Source organism: Anopheles gambiae, chromosome 3, assembly GCF_943734735.2.
Source record: "Anopheles gambiae chromosome 3, idAnoGambNW_F1_1, whole genome shotgun sequence".
Lineage (NCBI taxonomy): Eukaryota > Metazoa > Arthropoda > Insecta > Diptera > Culicidae > Anopheles > Anopheles gambiae.
The window spans coordinates 22,532,735-22,553,185 of NC_064602.1; the positions used below are offsets into that span (position 1 = coordinate 22,532,735).

General features: G+C 45.5%; 1 protein-coding gene across 1 annotated transcript in view; it reads right to left on the bottom strand.

Annotated features, from left to right (window-relative positions):
* The window catches only part of LOC1279956 (serine protease filzig), a 38,058-nt gene extending 21,218 nt beyond the window's left edge, over positions 1–16,840 (bottom strand). Inside the window, exon 1 of the mRNA XM_061658196.1 lies at positions 15,908–16,840. Coding sequence (XP_061514180.1) covers positions 15,908–16,043 — 136 coding nt within the window. The 5' untranslated portion in view covers positions 16,044–16,840. The remainder of the gene's footprint in view (positions 1–15,907) is intronic.
* Positions 16,841–20,451: the final 3,611 nt, after the last annotated feature.

Below are 20,451 nucleotides of genomic sequence, written 5' to 3' on the forward strand. Positions count from 1 at the left end.
TCTCTGTACCAAACCAAACAAATTCCGTTTACTGTGGGCCCTCGCGGCGGGTTTGTTATTTCTATTGCCGCCTCTCTTTATTTTACTCTCTACACACATACACAAATCCCACGTACCATAGATCCGTTCCATTACACGTTCTGCTCAGCCCGTTATGATTGATTTTGTCCTTTCTTTTTTGTTGCTGTTACCCCCCCTTTACAGCACAAAACGGCAAATTGGCAAATGCTTTGCCAGCAAACGACGTCATTGTTCCATTTGCGATGGACCAAAACAAACAGTGCGCGGGTTTCCGAAGCGAACTTTGTTTTACGATCATGGGGGACGCATTAATACCTAAAGGGTTGTTGTTTTTGTTTACCCCACCCAATACTGTTGTGGGTTGAAAATTTTTGACACGCACACCAACGCGTGGGATGGAATTTTAAAACAAACAGGAAAAAAAGAACATCAACATGGCAAGGAACGGTTTGATGAGAAAATGGTCACCTGTAACATTTTCGGTACGAATAATAATTGCACACAGATCCTGTGGCCTTGCGGGGGAAAATAATACCTTTCATCAGGGTTGTTGCAGGTTTTCGTTGCAAAAAAACCCTCCACCCTCACAACTGGGACGCTTTTCTTTTTGGTTTAGTTTTACATCTCATCAGTCTCCGGTCACCCGGATGAATGCAAAATGAGCACAGATTGGGTCAGCCCAAACACGCACAGGTAAATTTTGAGGGAAACTTTGTAAAACCCTCTAATTTTTCCTCCACCCCAAAACAAAGAAAAAAACCCATTTACACACACACACAAACAATACTTTCCCTTTCCGATAAGGCGGAATGGCTGTTATTATCCAAAAATAGCAAAAACCCGGCCCGCCAATAAACGGAACGGAAATTGACCGGTTGCTAATTTTATAACGTTGCTTCTCGCTCGGTGGGGGGAATTGGGAAAACAATACAATCCCCACCCCATCCACTTGGTGATACAATGTTTGTTTTGCGTGTTCGACAGACCGCGGATAATTTGCCCCGCCGGATACCGGAAAAATAAAGCCATGAAGCCAATAAACATGAAAAGGAAAATAAACTCCCACACCCCTCCCGTAACCCGATAAGAACGGAATCAAAATGAAAGGAAAAGCAACAATGCGGTTGTTGATTCGAATCGGAAAAAAATCGTTGGTAAAACCAACCTACCGGATCGGTTTCCCCTGTTTCTAAGCAGCATTTCAATTGAGCAGCTCAGAATAAAGCTCACCGTGTCTTGGTAGGCGGTAGGAAATCATTGGAAAAAGTGGGAATTTCCCTTTCAAATGCAAGAAAGCGTTACCATCACCAGCAGGCTAAGCTACCCGGGGCGCAATGCAAAGAACAATCCCAAGAAGGGTTTCTGCCAACTTGCTAGTTCCCCATTATTCCTCCTTCCTAATGGGGGTGTATGTTTGTGTGTGTGTGCAATCATGATCATGCTCAAGTAGCTTTTGCTTCACTTTCGGGCTAGTTTTCCACATTGCCAGTGAAACTGTGATCTGCACTACGAACCGTAACCGTTTTGGCTAGTGAGATGGTGTTGTTGGTGAAAAGTGAATTTTCGTTCCGCGTTCCGGTGCCAGCAGCGGGCTGACAGAATTGGGACGTAGCGGAACTGGATCTCCCGTGGCCTAGATGAAGTTCCCCGATTGAGGGGCAGAGAAAATTGATTCCAACGATCCAATTGGGGGAAAAAGGGAAAACTGCTGTCCACTGATTTTCCAACCAAACGCTGTGATTAATTATGTTTGCATTTAAATTAAATTTATGTGCGCATGATAAGGGTTGTTTGGGCTCGCTGATGAATGTCATAAACATGGGCCCAATAATTAGGGTATCCTCATTGAAAGCCTAAGATTGACTTACTTTCGCTGTTCCACAAAAAAAAAATTAAAAAAGTAATTATAGCATTTCTCATTATATTTTCCCATTTTTGGGGAAACGTCTTCCTCAATCAGCAAACATGAAAGGGCAATAAAAAAACCTCTGATTTTCTGCTTTCATCAGAGCATCTGTATCGTAAATGCAATCTCTCTGCAGTGACAGATGATGTGAGCAGTAAATCGACTGCCGCATTACGTTTTTTGCAAGTGCAATTTTGCATCCCTCCCAGTTGCAACCTGCGTCATAGCTGACACGAAGTACGGCCAAAGCTTTTTTTCCCTACCATCCCTAAAACGTGACGTTTGGTCGTTTTTTGGGACGAATTGGCCGTCCCAACCGTCCACATTGCCCCGGTCGATTGTGGGAAAATGCTCAGCTGGTGGGTAGACGCGAAAGAAAAATGTAATAAAATTCAAAAAATGGTGCAATCGGTGCTACAACAAAAAAGAAGCACTACCACAGTTCCGTTTGACAGGAAATGGGTACACCGGACAACTTGGTACAGGCGACTGCTCCAAAATATGGCAGCACGAATGCCGGCGGACAAGTGTAGCCATGATGTTGTGGCATAAATGTTTTAATACTCTCCTCAGGTGATTGCCGGCAGTGCAATCGAGCTTCCGTAACCTCGACCCGGTTCCGTGCAAAAGAAGCGACGAGGCAAACATAGTACACACATAAAGTCACCTCGCTGCTACCCGCAGTTGCTCACCGTTGACGGATGACATCAAACCACCGGTCTGCCGTGGGGTTTTGGGCGTTTGACGTTTTCGCTTAAAACAACAGACACACAAATGCTCGCACCAGTTTGGATTAGCTGCTTTCCGGTTTCCTAACCAAGACGGTCACCGAAAGCAGACAACAAACCGTCAGAGTCAATGGAACGTTCCGTTTAATGTTTTCCGTCGCGTTCGTGTTCGTTCTGCTTTTTTTTCGGGGAAGGTTGTTTGGTTTCGCGCAGTCTCTCCGGCTGTGCTGCTCCGGCACGCGGAAATGGTCTGGTGGATGAATTTGACGGTTTATGATTTCGGTCATCCACCGAGGCCCGGGCGTGCGGTGATGTAGGTTAGTGAAACAATTACTGCCCGGGCCGGGACGACAAGACGTGGCGTGAGGCGGTTGCCTTGTTGCCTTGCCTCTACTAGCCTTCTTTCGGTGGGGAATTTATTTACGTTCCAGCGGAGATCTGTGACAAGTTGAGCGCGGCAAAGCTATGCGAAAGGCGGGAGCTGAGGTGCGTAAGAGTAAGATGATTCTCGTCGTGTGTAATGAAAGGGAAAACGATCGCGATAATCCGACCGGTTCACCAGGGTGAACAGGAATGTCAAGATATTGAGGAATTGTTTCATTTGGAGCTATTGAGACAATGGAATGACTTTCTTTTTTAAATATACAGAGCTAGATGGTCCTTTTCAATATACAAACAGGATGTTATGAACAAGAGATGTTGTTCCGCAACGTTGTTCTAGTTGTGAATATTTGGATTGAAACATTGAGATTTAATTTCTTTAAATTCATGTGGAGTCAACCATTGCCGATAGTGAAATCTGGAAATATTGTACACATTAGAACATCTCAATTTGTAGAAACCTCTTTATGCAATGAAGCTACGAAAAGATATCTGTTTAGTCATGCAACGTCATGAGGCACTTGTTGAGTTGACTGGTGAAACTCGATGCCACGTCTAACAGCAGGAATCAAGCGCAATAAAGTTGTATAATCCAACATTCTTTTCAAGCATACCACTTCTCTATTCTTTACGCCTGTTTTAAAGCGCTTCATACTCGTCAGTGCTAAGGCAATGGGCAATAAATCTAGGACTGGTTTCCTTCAAAGAACTACGAGTTTCAACCACCAAAGCCGGTATCGTTCATTCCCGAATGCTAGAAGCTAACCCGAATGGTCCTCTCCCGTTGGCCCTCTTTCCTATGCTGTTCATCCTACGCCTAGCGATCGATACTGTGAAGGTTATTGCATGTTCTGTGCAAGCAGCATGCTGCCACGGCCTCACCATCTGATAAGTCTTCCGCGCGAGAACGGAACCAAAAAAAAACGAACGTGATTGCCGCGTTACGTTGCACTTTAACCGTGCGCCGTTGGTGAATGTTAACCGCGCGCACAAGGCTTTGATGCGGTCTGGATGCGGGAGATCCGTTCCGGGTGTAGTTGTTTTTGGTACAACTTTCTCCGTGCCTCTGACATGACAGAAGCGAGTAGCTCTTCCACGAAATAAATACTTTCAGACGCAAACACAGGACATTCACAAACAAAGGCGAAGGAGATTGTTACAAGGCTTAAGAATGAACCGGTTTTAATGCCACAGTTTTTGGGCATTTTGTATGAAGAAACAACACATACTTCTCACACCTCTTTGTGTCGTAAATATGATCTTGCAAAAAAAAAAACAAAAATCAACTTTTAATAACGTGATGCAGCACGATCATTAATTGCGGAATAGTGACGCAAATGCAGCCACGCAGCAACAACAATCGCGCAGTTAAGGAAAGGACAGGCAAGCATTACACTTTACTGGTTGGTAGAGCTATTTTTGGTACTTCACCCTATCATGCAGCGCGTGGTTAATTATGGGAAATTTCTCTACCCAACCATTCACCACGGTTCCCTTTCACGGGCCACAAACAATGTGGAATGTGGAAGATTCGGCAGAAAGACCTGATGCGATGGGATCCCAGGTTTTGGAAAACATATCCTCGCACATGCATGATGCATGGGCGGTCGCCGCAAAGCAAAGATTCAAACGAAGAAGCAAACACTACAAGAAGGATCATCATGAAAGAAAAAAATAGCTTCCCGTTGACAGGGGCTACCCCTCATGCGGAAGAAGATGAACTCATCCGTGGTCAATCGCCCATTATCACCGAAATGTCAGTTTGATTGTTGCGAAAAAAAAACACAGTAGACAGCACACCACAAAAGAAGAATGGGGTGGCAAATGTGAAAAAATGGGCAACCCATTGACGACCAGTTTTCACTTTCCATTGAAATCATCGTAAGCCACTTTTGGTCATCAATATATGGCGCCAGCAGTTTTAGAAGGGGAGGAAAGGGGTAGATAGATTTCGGCAGCCCGGTAATTTTGGACATTGACTTTTGCGCTTCGGTCGGGTTGCAGTGGCCACGATATTCGATATGTGTATGTGTGTGAGTAAGCAATCGATCGATCGGAAAGAAATCGAAACCGATCATCGATGGATGTGATCTATGTGGTTTGGAGTTGTTTCTCTCTCTCTCTTTCTCGCTCTCTCTCTCTCTCTCTCTCTCTCTTTCCAGCGGTTGTGAATGATTTTTATCGTGAACATAGTCTCAGCTGTCGATTAAGATGAGAAACAGAGGGAAGTCCATTGTCCAAAAGGAGATCTAGTGCACTCAGTAATCAAATTCCACATTGTTTCCCTCCCCAATTTCCCGGATGTCGTGAATGCACTTGAAATCAAAATTTTCCATCGATCCGGGCGCACTCCATTTCCCCGTTGATTGATACCGTTCGGTCTATCCGTTCCATTTGCTGTTTAGTGCCTACGGTTTGGGGGAGAGAAATTGAAACCGATTCGAACACACAATCACCTAGCCGATCGCGCTTTAAGAATGGAAAGTTAAGTTTCCCGCTTCCCAGTGCGGGATTCCTCCGTACGTAATGGGGTGGAAATGGTGAGGAAAAAGCGTGACGCGCCTTATTCGGCTAGGCCGGTATCGTTCCCGAGTATCGGCTCAGTGCCGCGGGAATGGAGCGAGAGATAAATCGTGTGGATTGTATTAAGCTCGATTAATGCTAAGGTAAGGTTCGGGGCGAAACTATCAATACGAGTCGCTGTCTAGCAGAAAGGAACTGGCACGTGGATACTTCCGTGCATTTGGGGGGAAAAAAATGCTGCAGCAAGATGGTAGCAGCTATTTTCCTCTACAGCAAAAACCGTTTTTCCTCGAGCAACTGAAGCCAGAAGCCGATCACCCTGGCGTCGGTGGGTGGATACAGTTTTTCGATGCCAATTTTCTAAGCGAACGGAAGGTGCCGATATCGACGCTTTCTCTTCATTGACGATGCACGGTTGAATTTATGCACGGCGCTGTCTTCTGTCCTTCTCGCCGTTGCTTTTTGTTTGCCTTTAAGTTTCCGTTCCGTAACGATCGTATCACTGTGCGTGACATATCGGAACGTCTGGTGTGTACGCGTACGATGTCAAGCTTAAACCGTTCTTACCATAAAGGCACAACGAGTAAGACGCCTCACACTTATCACTCCCTTTCTTTGTGTCGCATGCAGCATTGTTTGTTTGCCGAAAAGTAAAAGTGGACATCTATTTGCATAGCTGTGTTGTTGCGAAAACAGGAAACACTAAAGGCAACTAAAGGTGACACATTTATTGTACAAGGGGCGAAGACGTGCGAAATAATAATAAAAAAAACACATCAAACCGTACCGATTTTGTCCTCCAGCGGCTACAATCTGCACCCATTATCCACCTGATTGATTGAGCCGGCAGCATTAGGAGCCCGCCCGCTATGGTAATAAACAGATTCACGCTTTTTTGCCTCATTTTTGCCTCTACTCACACAAACAGACGCTTTTCCTCAGCTCTTTCCACGCCCATGCTGGGTGGCGTCTTGGGGCTAGAAATGAAACAAAAACGCTCCCCTTCGGAGGCTTTTTTGTTGCTCTCCCGTCCCACGAGCACGATCGGTCTCTGGGAGCCGTTAGAAGGTATTTGACCTCACGGGGGCCGTATTCGTTTGGCACGGCACAAACATAGCCCAGCATCATTCGCACACACTGCGGATTTTCATTTCTCCAACCAACCGGATTCTTACGCATACTACGTGTCCGGATTGTTGGGGAGGGAGAACTTGGATGGAACGGGGTTCTATTGGAGGTGATGGATCCCGCTAGTGTGGATGATTGCAGCCAACTTCCACCGGCTACAATTAGGCATTATTATTTTCACGAATTAGCGTATACAAATCAGGGAGAATCTGGTCGGACCAGTGCCTTGTTAAGGTGGTAGAAGGTAGGAGGTTTTATGGAGGAGAAGCAGTAGCGCCTTTGATAGGCCAACGCCTTGAGGAAGGTTTTGTGTTGCTTGATACTGTTTTGGTCTATCATTTGTGTCGAAGTATTTCACAGTAGTAGAAGAATGTTTCTTGAATAAGCAATATACGATTAGAGGCACTACATTTTCAAGTTGAATCTTAAAAAAAAACTCCACTGTCTATTGTCTCCTTCGAAAGGAGACATCAAACCAATCGCTTAACGCTTACCTCATGATGCGAAGAAAGCAGAAACGTATAATTCGCATAGTAAATTAAACAAATGCCATCATCCCCCACTCCGGCGAAGCACTTTCTATGCAAAACAAACAAACCGCCCAACTCCGCTGCAACGAAACTCCTGTCCCAAAACCTGTCCCCGGTTTGCAAATGTTGATTCTATTGTTACCGATTTTATTGGGAGGTCGACCAATTTCAAATCCACCGGTTCGGAACTTGAGCAAATATCGATTTCCTTTGACAGAGCCAATTTTGGTGCCAGAGTTATGTGCATATATGTGTCGCCCCAGCACCATGGGACAGCAGAAGTATCAGCAGCAGCGACGCGAGGGCTTTCACTTCTATCGAGCGACGACCCGTCACGGCACGGCACGCTTGAATTCCGATTCGGCAGAAAGGATGACGCATGTCACCATCTGTGTCACATGTCGCGTGAAATCAAGCCATTCGGCGACAGCGAACGGAAGAACTACGGGAGAGTGCCGAAGCAGAACATGGTAGGGACACTAATCATGTGTGACGAGGGTTAGGCAAATCCTCTGGACAATTTTATGCCCCTGTGTGTGTGTGTGTGTGTGTCTTTAGGTATGTTTTGTCTGCTATAAACCACTAAACCACGATCACTCGGGCTTTCTAGACTGTCTAGAGTGCATTTGAGCTGCGTGGTTCCCGCTTGTGTGCCCCCAAGTGAACGGCTGCCATGTGTCAATACGATGAGAATAGGATGAAAGTGAGTTAAATATATGTTTATCGAATCGTATTTACACACACACACACACACACACACACACACACACACACACACACACACACACACACACACACATCCAGAGTCCCTTTTCTCTTCACTTCACTCCCCCTCTGGACCAGTAAGGTTCGCGACTCCCGTGAGCTAGTCGCTTCCCCACCCAACCTTTGGCCAACTTCTTGCACCTTGTATCCCGTTTACTTCTTTTTTTTTTTGTTCGATTATTTTGTGTTCCATGTGCGATGAAGGGGCATTATTTTGTACTGTACGGTGACGCGGCTCCCCCACCCAGATACCCCACTAGCTGGCCGCTGGTCGTGTTGATGTAAAATGTGAAAGTGAACTCGCGTGAACTCGCGCCACCGCACCACGGTTCGGGCAGCTTCTGAATGGAGGCGCGTTTTCGACGCTGCACCGTACCTTGGGTCGGTACATTTCAATGGTAGCATATTAGCGGATAGAAAGTTGTGGCGAGTGTAGCGTCTTTGGCGGGCGATTTCGTGCGCTCGGTTTGCGGGCGCATCGCTTAAATGGATTGCATTCGAATTTGCCCGCAGGAACGCGCGGGATAACCGTTTTCATTTTCAAGTTACCGTACCGGTATGTGTGGAAATGGTTGAATCCGAGACGAAATTCAATAAACACTAAATCAAACCCTGCCAGCAAGCATCGACTGCCGCAAGGGACTCATAATTTTCAGTGTATTGTGATAAAGAGAATGCAACATTGACGTGGAAAGGTAAAACATGAGGGTTGGATGATAAATTGTTGTTGAGGTTGAGTGTTACGAATGGCAAAAAAAACAACAATTTGAAAGCAAATTGTTTTGTGTAATTGTTCTGTCACTCAGTAATGTTAGGTCTAGTCAATCTAGGATTGTAATGGTAACCCTTTACATAGAACCATTAACAAGGAAAATGAAATTATCGACAAAAGACGAGGTATTCCTTACATGATATAAAGTAACCAGCGTAGTAAACGTAGTGGTTAGGTATCTATAGCAAATAAGCTATTGAAGAACTTCTGAAGAATTATAAAGGATAGAGAACTTACAACACATAAGAAGACGAGTGCCTCAAAACAGTGTCTTTTCATTTCTTCAACGTATCATGCAACAATTTTCCTTATTGTAACAAAAATTATTCTTTGTAAGTGATCTTTTATGATGTATTTTGGATTGCTTACTATGAAATTCTAGGCACGAGTCTGCTTTTTTGCGAACCTCCTTAATGTAAATACAACTATTTCGTTTGAACAATAGTGCACAATATGTAGCAATGTTATTAATATCCAATGAACAACTAGTTATATTTTGCTTTAGACATAAATCATGCAAAAATTCTAATTTCATGCTTTAGTTGAGGTGAACAAATAAATAAGATTTCTTCTTGTAGAGGTGCTCAAAATTTCATTATGTTTGTATGCTGCTATCTACACATTTGCTTCATTCTTATGTATGTCTACTTTGATAAGAGTAGACCTTAAAGCCTTCAAACATGCATACGTCTAGTTTCACTGCGTTTAACAAATTCCTCATTTCTAAACAGATTAATCCTCTTTATCACAGCATCCTTCCTTCTTGTCGTGCGTCATTGTGCAAGCCTTTTAAATTAATTTCACCCAAACTTAATTAAACACGCTTTCGCGTGCTCACCCTGCTGACGCATCCCGGACGTACTTGGTACTTCCCGAATTTACCGTCAGCACCCGTACCAGCGAACGCCCGAAAAACTTTCGCCGCGTGTCAACCTTTTCCGAGAATATTCACCTCGAACGCTCGGTCGCTCGGTTTGCAAGAAAGGATGGCAGGACGTGCCGATTGATGACCTTGGCACAGACGTGCTATTGCCTGCTATTTCTCCAATCAGGTGTGGTTAGATCCGCGACATAGTGCGGCTGTTTTGTACCGTTGTAATTTCTTGAGCGTTAATTCGTGCCTGCGGCGCTACTTTCTTGATGCCGTGCGCCTTGGTGACAGTTGCGGAAATAGCAGTCCCCGGTGACGTGCGCTTGAGGCATGCCCGGGTCTTGCCACAGACCTGCTGTTGTGTAATATCCGGGTAAAAGCCGGTTGAGTAATGGGTATGGCCGATTGAGCAGAACATGCAGCAGAAACGAGGATGCTGAGGATGCGCACTAATTGATAACATCCTTTCGCGTTTGGCCGAGCGGCGGGCTGGTTTGCAGCCAGAACAGGAAGCAATTCCCTGAGTGGCGAGGAATTCTAACAGTAGATACATTCCCCGTACCCGTCCGTCTTGCCTCGTTTGCTACGGGATGTTGATACTTGGCGCAGGTTAGCTGTTTCAAAAAGTAACGGTTCTGGAATGCTGCTAGAGGTCGTGTATTCTGTCTCTTTCGCTCGCCAGTTGATAAGAACTCGTTCCCCAGGCAAAACATCTTGCGTCCGGTCGGGCTGAGCTGAACGGTCTGCCGACCCAGATCTTGCCGGAGTCCAGAATCGTTCATCCGCCACCGTCACCACTGATGGCGTTCGATCTGATGGATCTATCCGGATGCGAAGAGTTAACAGCAAATCAGGTATGTTTGGATCGCGTTGACAGTTATAGCTTCATTGAGGCGCCGGTACACACTGGTGCAATCGTGGCTCGATGGCACGATGTACACATCCTCCAGCGGCCGTGATTAGTGCCGGCGGTGAAAATGGCCCACTAAGTAGGGTAATCAGTGACTCATTTTGCCCGTTCCCGGCGGTACGCTGTCGCACGGGAAAGAAGTAACAACAACAAAACACCGCCTTCATCCGATGAATGATTTATTGATGGATGATTTATGGGGTGCGGTTTCGTGACAGGCGTAATGTTTTGGAGGGGGCCGATCCCATGGTTGCTACATCTGTTGGCGCGTCCCAGGTGCTCGTTAGTAGTGTGATTTTGAGCGTTATTGTGCTATTGTTTTCGTGGATGAAAAATAAAAAGTCTGAAACGGAGCAAGCGGCACCTTGAGATGGATTCAATGAGCGGGAAAGATTGAGAGATTTTCTCTCGATTTGAGATGATTTATCATGAAGTTATCAACCTCGCTTTACGGTATTGAAATGCCGTTGGAAAGTAAAGTTGGGGCGCGAGTGTCAGCTTCAGATGATTAGAAGATGGAAGCATTACTTCGGTTTTTAAGGAGCACAAAGCGTTAATACTTCAATTTGAGTGCGAAATAATTTGGTTAAATGATTGATGACACTTTGACGAACCTTGTAACAAGCGGTCGAATGCCTCAATTAGTTGTAAAAGCCGATTTTCATGAAGATATATTGGGGCAATATATTAATTTTGGTCTAAATTTGATCTTTTTAGCAATTACTGATGAAATCTAACGATGCATGAAGTAAAAAATACTATTTTGTTTTGAGGAGACATAATTTTGAATTTAGCTAAAACATCCAAGACATAAACAGTCCAGAATTGGATGCCAATCACTTCATCTCATATTGATTTAGTTTATGAGTTTCTACCTTGTACTCTACATATTTTGAAAAACTTTCATCCGTATAGCAAATCAAGAAGCGTAGAAGAACATTGCCTAAAGAACTGCCCATCATAACACGATTCCCACCACTATCAATAGATTGCGGCACAATCGATCGTGCCTGTTTGCCACCTCACGACCGCGAGAATGTTAATTAAACAGGCTAACGAGTCTCTGACCAATTCATTTGGCGACTTCAGCACACACACACACACACCTCATTTCGTTCTGCACACTCCGTGCAAATCGCATTTGCATCGGCCACCGATTCCCTGCGACACTCTCTCGGGACGCTCCACTACGTGCCAGCGGTTTCCCGCGGTGCACGTTTCAAAGAGGAAAGAAAACTACCGGCACAAAAACGACCCAATCCAAGCCATCCATTGACTGGCGAAAAAATTACCAACGCCAAGCACGAACTCCCCCCCCCCCCCGCACCGAAAAAAAACCTATCTTAATTTCAAATGATTTGTGCCATTTCGGGGCGCGACGATGGCGCTCGAGAGAAGAAGCAGCAAAAAAACGGCATGCTCATCCTATCGATCGTGCACCGAAAACCGAACCAAAACCCAAAACCCGAAGCGATTGGCCGAAGGTGGCAGAGGGTGGCGTGTTGGGGCGGGGTTGAAAATGTTTTCAACTCGACACCGAGACCTACTTTTCGGGTGGCTTCTTACGGATGCGCTGTAGGGCGCTAGGCATGGACGCCGACCGGGCCGGGGAGGGAAATCGAATGGAAAAGTGGATATTATTTGAAGCAGGCAAGCGAAACACACGCGCGGGTGGACGCGGGTGGGAAATCTCATCGAAAAGGAACACCGGGACCGGTCACCGGTTCGGCAGCAGTGTTGTTGCTGGCATCAGATGAGATGTTGTCGATGGTTATCTACTGCATATCGAGAGAGTTGTTCTCACGACCAATAAAAAAAAATGCTCAAAACATCCAAGATTTACTAACCTTGATCATCGCATTCGATACAGAGTTCTTTCTCATTTCCAATTGCTTTTCTATGCATAGATTTTGTGAGATTTGGATGCATTCTATTGCTCGATCGAATGATGTTGACGGCAGGGCAGAAGGTGGTTTTCCCAGCTTTCCGAAACCTTGACCCGGCTGTTGTACAGTATAATTGACCCCTTCAATACCTCCCCAAAAGCGGGGGACGATTTGAAATCAAGTTCGATCCGAAACCGGATCGACACCGAAACGGCCCTTTTTCTACACGGTGCGGTGTGTGTAAGTGGAGGCGAGTGATTCGGCCGTCGTTACGAAAATCCGTAGAATAGAGGAAGCACACGAAAGGAACGAGATGCAATCGTTATGGAAGCGATTAAAGCTTTTCCTACCTCATTCGTTGTGTGAGTATTGTATGCGCGTGTGTGTGTGTGTGTGCTTTGTTTGGATAGTTGATTTGCTTCTTGCTTTCGCGCCTGATCGAGGCGGTGAGGTACGGTGGCCAGTTTGATGAGATCTCGTACGAACTGTACCTACCGAACGATGGGGGAGGAAAGGTACGTATTTCATCTACGGTTTCCATTACGTAAAGAAAATGCGAATGAATAACCAAGAAAAATCAGATTAGGTCACCGAATTCTTGCGTCTCCGGCGTGCCATTGCAATCCATTTCTAATCAAAAAACCCCCAAACAATTACCGGTGAAATGATCCATTCCTGTGTCACGCTGGGTCGGTGGTAGTGGGTTCGGTGGTGGTGAGGGAACAGCGCAAAGCTATGCTTTCCCATGACCGGCCGGGCTTTATTAGGATGGTTTTTTTGGTGTGATCTGGCCGTGAAGCGTGAAAACTGCAACGGATTGATTCGTGATCGATCCAAAGCGCGCAGCTCGCCATTGGCCTTGGAGCTCCTTCGGTCTGTCATGGGCACTAAACAACCAAAAGCAACCACCAGTGGCATCTTGCTGGATGTTAGATGCCTCCCATGGGCCCATGACGGGCGTGCGAGATCCGTTACATAAATTGATTCGGGTGATCCGAATAATGGCGATAATTAAAAGTAAGCACGGAAAAAGAAAGCGCAACCGATGAGCTGGTGATTAATTACCGGACCCCGGGGGTGCGCGCAAGCTGCGTAAACACGGCCAAGTTGAAACGTTCCGGAGACTGTGCTGGTGGTGGTGAGCTTTTCTGGAGCATCGGGCCATCGGATCGGCCGGAATCGGGGGTGTCCGTGTTTGTACTGGGTGATCGATCGCCCTCATAGACGGGGGGAGAGAAAATGAGACGCGCAGGAAAAAAAACAACTCGCGCGCACTCACGCAAACACGGCCAAGCTCACAAACTTGTTAGATGGCAGCAGCGATAACCTCCTTCCGGATGGTGGCTCCCATGTGCCATTGCCATGCGTCCTGTGCACGGTCTATAAAATGAGCTGCCGTAGAGCGATCGCCTAGCCGATCGCTTCCTGTGAAGCTCTTTCTCCCTTCAGCGCTATTGATGAACCTCGATTGACTGCACTGATCAATTACTGTGCAGTTTGGTGGGCCAGGTCTGCTGCACCTTGCCTAGTTTGCTATGGCGTGATCCAGTGCCGGTGCTCATTAGAGAGCATGGGAGGGACAGGGTTGCCACTTGTTTACACTGAGCATGTGGCCGCTTTCTTATGGTCGGGTGCGTGTCGTTGAATATAGACAGATCGTCAATTATTATTATTATTATTACTGGCGAGGACAGCGATCAGAGAGTGGAGTTTGAGATAGAGGTTCGATCATTGTATAATCGCCTAATCGCTTGGTCGTTAAAGCACCCTGAATGAGCCTTCGGAAGAAAGCTCCGGAAGTGATCTAATGGCGAGAAATTGTTACCAACACTTGACATAGATCCTATGATCAAAGGGCAAGTTGAACGAGAACAGGTGATCTTAAAGCAAGTATGTAATCTGTGATGATCGCCATTTGTATCGCTTTTACAGGGTTTTCCAGGAGTTCTCATAGCTGAGGGACACTTTATAAACACTTTCTTACGTGAAAGGAACTTAATGTAATGGGAATTGGACTCTGTAGCACGCTTGTTGGACAAATCCAATAGGAAGCTCCAAAGAGCTTATCCAACGGGACAAGGGTGCTAAAGAGTTCAATTTCCAACGTATGAAGTTCACTTCCAATTGGAATGAGTCTAGGAAGTGTCCCACAACTATGAGAAACTCTGGAAAACCCTGTATATTGAATGAGCCTTAAGTTTATTTCATTTGCAACATCTTCTTGATCAATAAAAAAAGCTATTCTTGAATTTGTTGGATTGGAATACTTTAGATCAGGATTTTAAAGTGGAATTTCATTATGCACATTTCAGCTAAGCATGACATCACCCTGCCAAATGATTCATTTTTGGATGAAGCATCTAAAACATGGCAGAAGAGAACATGATAAAAATATTGAGACATACCTCAACATATATACCAACGACTACAATTGCATTGATTCTGACGCCACTAAAAGCAAAACAGAAGATAAATTTACGAAGAAAAACAAACCTAAAGAAATCCAATTGTAGTCATCATCAAAAGTAATAGAGAAAAGTAACAATATTCTTATTGGAAAAACAACGTAGCTAACATCTTGACAACTTTTGTTCTCATATAGTTAGTAAATATGGAAAAAGAAACTAATGATCGGTTATAATAATCCAATCCCGAATTATGCCACACATTAATAAACATAAAATAGATAATATCGCCCGAAGCAAATGAGAAAAAATTAGAAAGCGCTTGATTCGCTAATATCAAAAGAGCGCGCGATAAAATATGATATGGCTAAGGTCACATATCCAGACGGTCGCGTCCCCATAATTTGCATTCGTAAGCATAAATAGTCCGTTTAGCAAGTGAATGGGAATAAAAAATAGCAACATTTCTGTTCGAAAGGAAAGCGTGCCGGTCCGTTAAAGTTGTTTTTTGCTGTTTCGTGTTTCGTATTAAAACGGTTTATTGGTTGTTTTTGTTGATAAAGTGAAATAAATTAAACACGTAAAACTACAACGACTAAAGGGCATTTTTCCAATTGAATATTCATAACGAACTCTTTTTGTTGCAATATTTTGCATTCTTTACTTGTTTGTTTGCGAGAGCTAGAAACTTAAAAATGCATTCTTTTCAAATTTAAAACAATCTAAATGATACGCTGATTGCGCAATCGCATGCCGATCACATCACCTAGTGATCGTGCTAAACAAACGTTTGAGAAAACACTCAAACATTGCTATGTGACATGAAACTTCAACACTGATCTTAATCAGCTACGATCTATCTTCTAAACCTAGTGAACACTCTACGGACCTTACTGAAAGAAAGAGTCTTCGCTGGCAGTGATAATCTTGCCCTTCAGCCTGTCAAGATCACTTTAAAAGAACGAACCCGAAAGCGAATCCGACCAACAAAACAACAGAGCACAGACACGAAAAACAAAAGAAACCCCGCACCTGACACACCTGATCGTTCGAGACCGGTTTAGCAATGAAGCATGCTTACCTCTTTCACCTGTTGAACTTAACCCATTTACGGACGCGGTCAGCAGTGCGATGGCAGCCAGCAGTGCTACCGCAAGCGGCAGCATCCAGCCGTTGGCCGCTTGCCGGCGCTGACCGTTTGCCATTGCCTTCCCCATTCGAGGCAACCGTGTGTTGTGTGAAGCGCGGCACTTCCTCTGGATGATGAGTTATCACAGTCACTGACACTCTTGACACTACTCTGGGCTGGGAAAACAGATGAACCGAACTTGAGCACACTTGGTCTAAAACACACAAAACACACGCTCAGCGGGTGGCGGTGGCTGAGGGATCGGACACAATTGTTACACCTCGCCTTCGTTCGTTCTTCCAAATTCTACCAGACAGTAATCACACCCTCCTGTCAGTTAATTGACAGCGCGGTGACTACTCGGGTGAGCCTCGAACCCGGCGGGACGATTTCCCCTTGATGCGTACGGTACGATAGCGATACGTAACCGTCTTAGATCCGGTTTTGGGATGGTTGTTCTCGTTGTGCCCCTGGCGAGCACTTAAAGCGTCCTCCCGAACTTCTGACGGTCCCGAAAATGTAATGCGGCCCTGGACTGATCTCCCGGATCTCACATCCGGACCGAGTGTATCCGTGGGCGTACGTTTCTGTGTACGTGCGCGGTGGAAGTTACGTTCGCCTTACTTGCCCGTCGGTCACTTTCACCCAAGATTCCAAGGAAAGAGAACCTTGAACTTTCCCTTAGCGGTGGAACGTGTCCAAGTTCCTGGAGCCAAGCGGCACCGTTCGTGGGATGTTGCCCGCAACTGTTCGTTTCCTGCACTATCGTTGAGGTCTTTCCTCTCGGTAGGATCTTTAACACTGCCACACTGAGTCACTAGTGCTTGGTTGGGTTCACGTTTGCCGATCTAGCACGAAACAAAACTCGAGACAAAAACAGAACAATCACAGCTACACCCAAACACACGGGATGACAACAACAAATGGCACGCGCTCGGTACGCGTTGCAGTTCGCCCAGTTGGCCCTGTTGTTTTTTACTTGGTTTGTTCGCTTTGCCGTTACACTAACACCGCTCCGGTTCGCTTGCGCATGAAGCGAATTGCGTGCGGTCGCGTAAAAAGAAAGTAGCACTCGCGACGCGCGTTCCGGCGGTCCTGCTCGAGACGGTGTTGCTCGTCTGCGTCTTGCGTCGGGATTGACCGCGCTTCTCCGGATCGGCACCGTTCGGAGCGGACCCAGTTTGGTTGCGATCGGGCCGAGGCACGTTTTGCGGACGCTTTCTTTTTACCGCTTCTTTCGAGCTGCTCTCGCACTCTGGCCCGCACACTGCACCCGCAGTATCACTGCCACTTCTCTTTCGCACACGACGGTCGGTCGCTCGGTCGCTTCTCTTGCTTCCCTCTCCTATCGTACAAGCCGCAGCACGCTGCTCGTGCAGATCGCTTTCTCCGCGCGAGGGTTTTCGATCGGATGCTTCGGAACGGATTCCTTCGCGGCTTGCGCATGCGTTCGGCGACGTCGCGTTACTGGCCGTGGCCGTGGTGTTGCGTCGTCACGGATCTAGTAGGAAATAGAGCCGGCGTCGGTCGCGCAACATATATAATAGAACTCCGAAGCAGCCGCTTTGGGAGAGAGAAAGCACGGTTCCGTTTGCTCACTCCCGTCTATTATCGTCTTTCGCTCGCACTTTGTTCGGAGGAATGGTACGGAGGATCTTGACACCGTACACCGAGCTTTACGCGGGCAGATGCTCCGGAGCGGTGCAGCATCCCGATAGCTACCTCTCGAGAAATTGAAACATCATTGACCGAGCGGGGCGCTCTATGCGAAGGATGGAAGAAAGTATCGCTGCGCCTCTCGCTCTTGGCACCTCTCAGCGATGAGTTTGTAGCGCCTTCAACTGCGCCTTCGACCATCGTCGTGCAGATGATTCTGCACAGCATGTATTGAGAGGTGTGCGTTTGTGTTGTGTGCTTCCTTCGTGTGCTCTCCGTATCTGCTCTTCTACCCTTCGCCTTGCTTGTCCGGCTCTTCGCCTTGCGGTGGCTCAACGCGTAGCACAACAATGGAAGCGGGGCCCGATCGACAGGTTGAAGATGCCTCCGTAAGGATTATTAAGAGCATCTTATCGATGTTTATTTACCTAGCACCGGGCGACACTGCTTGTAGAAGTGGAAGCAGAAAGGCGATCGAACGGAGCAGTTCAGCGTTGCTATCGCTGCCAAGGAGCTATCCCTTGTCAAGGGGTAAATTAGAAAAGCACTCGCGCTCTGGAAACTGTTTCTGTTTTTTGAGTGTTGTGAAACGTCAACATGGAAAGGAAGCACGTGCATGCTTTGAGTGCGGCATGTTATGGATGCTCCAGTGGTCAAAAGCTTTAAATTGGCCTCGGAAAGGAGTATCCTCGTTAGTGCGGTAGACACACATTTGAAGAAGGGAAAGATACTTTGATTATTATTTTGATTTTTTTAGTTTTCTTTATCAAACCTTTGAATTGTACGTGATCATTTCGTGGTAATTGAAGAGTTTGTTATTTTAAAGTTGTTATGTATTTTTATGAGATTATTTGAAAATTGTACGTTAGTAAACAAAATATAAACAAAAACAACTTCATTGGAAGTTCAAAAAAAAAAATCGTACGGCAATAGCCATGGCACGGTGAAAAACCAATGGTCAGCGGGGAATCACAATGAAATGCATTTAATTCATGATTTTATTATGTTTTACAGTCTGAATAATTGAATTTACTTTCTTTTGGTGTACGATAAGCCGCATTCTGATAAATACTTAAATAAATATTGCACAAAAACAACCAAATTTTACGTTCACTTTCACGCAAGGTCTAATTCGACCTTAACTCATAATTTTTTTTAGTCTTGAAGGAATTATCATAATTTCGCAAAATATTTGAGCAGATTTATGACAATTGTAATTTAACATCCCATGAACAGTGTAAAACCCGTAAGTTTTTGTAGATTGTTTTAGTTAAAAAATAATGGATTTTTATAAAGTCTACAACCATTGTTTACGTCTGAAAAAACATGCCAACTTTTTTCACTCGATTTCAATTTCCAAAATTTCGATAATAATAGTTGTTATATTTTAAAATTATTATTTTTAAACTGATTGCTATTTTCACTATGGTTTTCTCATTTTATATCAATGTTCAATTATAACCAATGCAATGAGTATTTATTTTCGCCACATTGTTCTATCTGTAACAAAATACGTTTAAAACTTAAAGCTGAGAGCAGGTTTTAAACACGTTCCTATCAGATAAAGCCTCCGTAGCATCATCACAGCCCCGGTTCGATGAATCGACCTGACATCAAAGACCGCACCACGGCCGGCCAGCCCGTAGTCCGTGCGATAATGGCAAATGGTTATGACGTTCGGTTGTTCGGTACTTCCGATCATCGTTCCGATCGGGCCGTTATTATGCGCATGATGTATGCTCCACCGCTTACCGCTATAATGTGTACCAGTGGCCCATATTTGGTCGATGGATTGCGTAGATTCCACACAAACGGCTTTGCATGCCCGGCGATGTGTGTACCGCGAACACGATACTTCCCCCGGGCACCCTTTGCTTGTGCGCTTGGGAGCACATTATCTCTTTTCGAAAAGGGTGTGAGGGACTGTCGGTGCTGGAAGATCAATTAAAAGTGCGTGATTATGTCGTCCGATTTCCGGTGCGCGTTGTTAATGATTGTGATAAATGTGTAATTTTTTTCAATCAATAAAAAAAGGAAATAAGTGATAGTCGTTTATTTATTTAAATAAAAATGTTGCTTAAGGGTGCACTTGTATTTGTACCTTCAAAGCAAGGTAGATGATTGCCCTTTTCAACAATACTCCGCACATTTTTCTAGCATATACTGAACGCTTGCTAAAACGCTTTCAACCGTTGCTGATTTATGTAGCATGAAGGTCGGTGATTTACCTATCCACTTGAGTCGCAAACTAAACGATTTTTGCCCTCCTCTAGCTTACTATTTCTACTTAAACCCTCACCCAGCGTAAGAGAAAGAATCAGCAATTGATCGCCTCCCCACAAACCTATCTCCCTATGGATTCTCTGCACTCTCCACCTAATCTCGTCGACGAAGCAGCCCGACTCGTGTGCAAAACGCGCTCTGGCGTTGGCATTTATTTACGACAATGGGTTCACGGTTTCACGGCGCCGGAAAGGGAGCGAGCGGAGTATAGAAATATGTTTATATGCACGTATCGCTTGCATAAATTGCGGGAAAATGCGAATTTTCTGTCCCCATGGTGGAGCGGTAGGTGAGTGGAGACAGGAGAAGAAGAAAAAAAATGGAAGCGATGTCGTTGTTCATGGCACGCAGTGTGGAAGGCAAGCGTCATGGTAGATTCAAACCAATTGAACCGTTTTTCAGTGCATACAAAATGTCACACGGGGGAAGGGGGAGCTGAAATGGAGCGGCACAGGGGGTGCGCGCAAGTTCGGAGGCTGCCATTGCACTTGAGAGAAAGTGTACACAAACGACGCGCACACAAGTACACATGATGAGAAGGCGCACGCGAGCGAGTG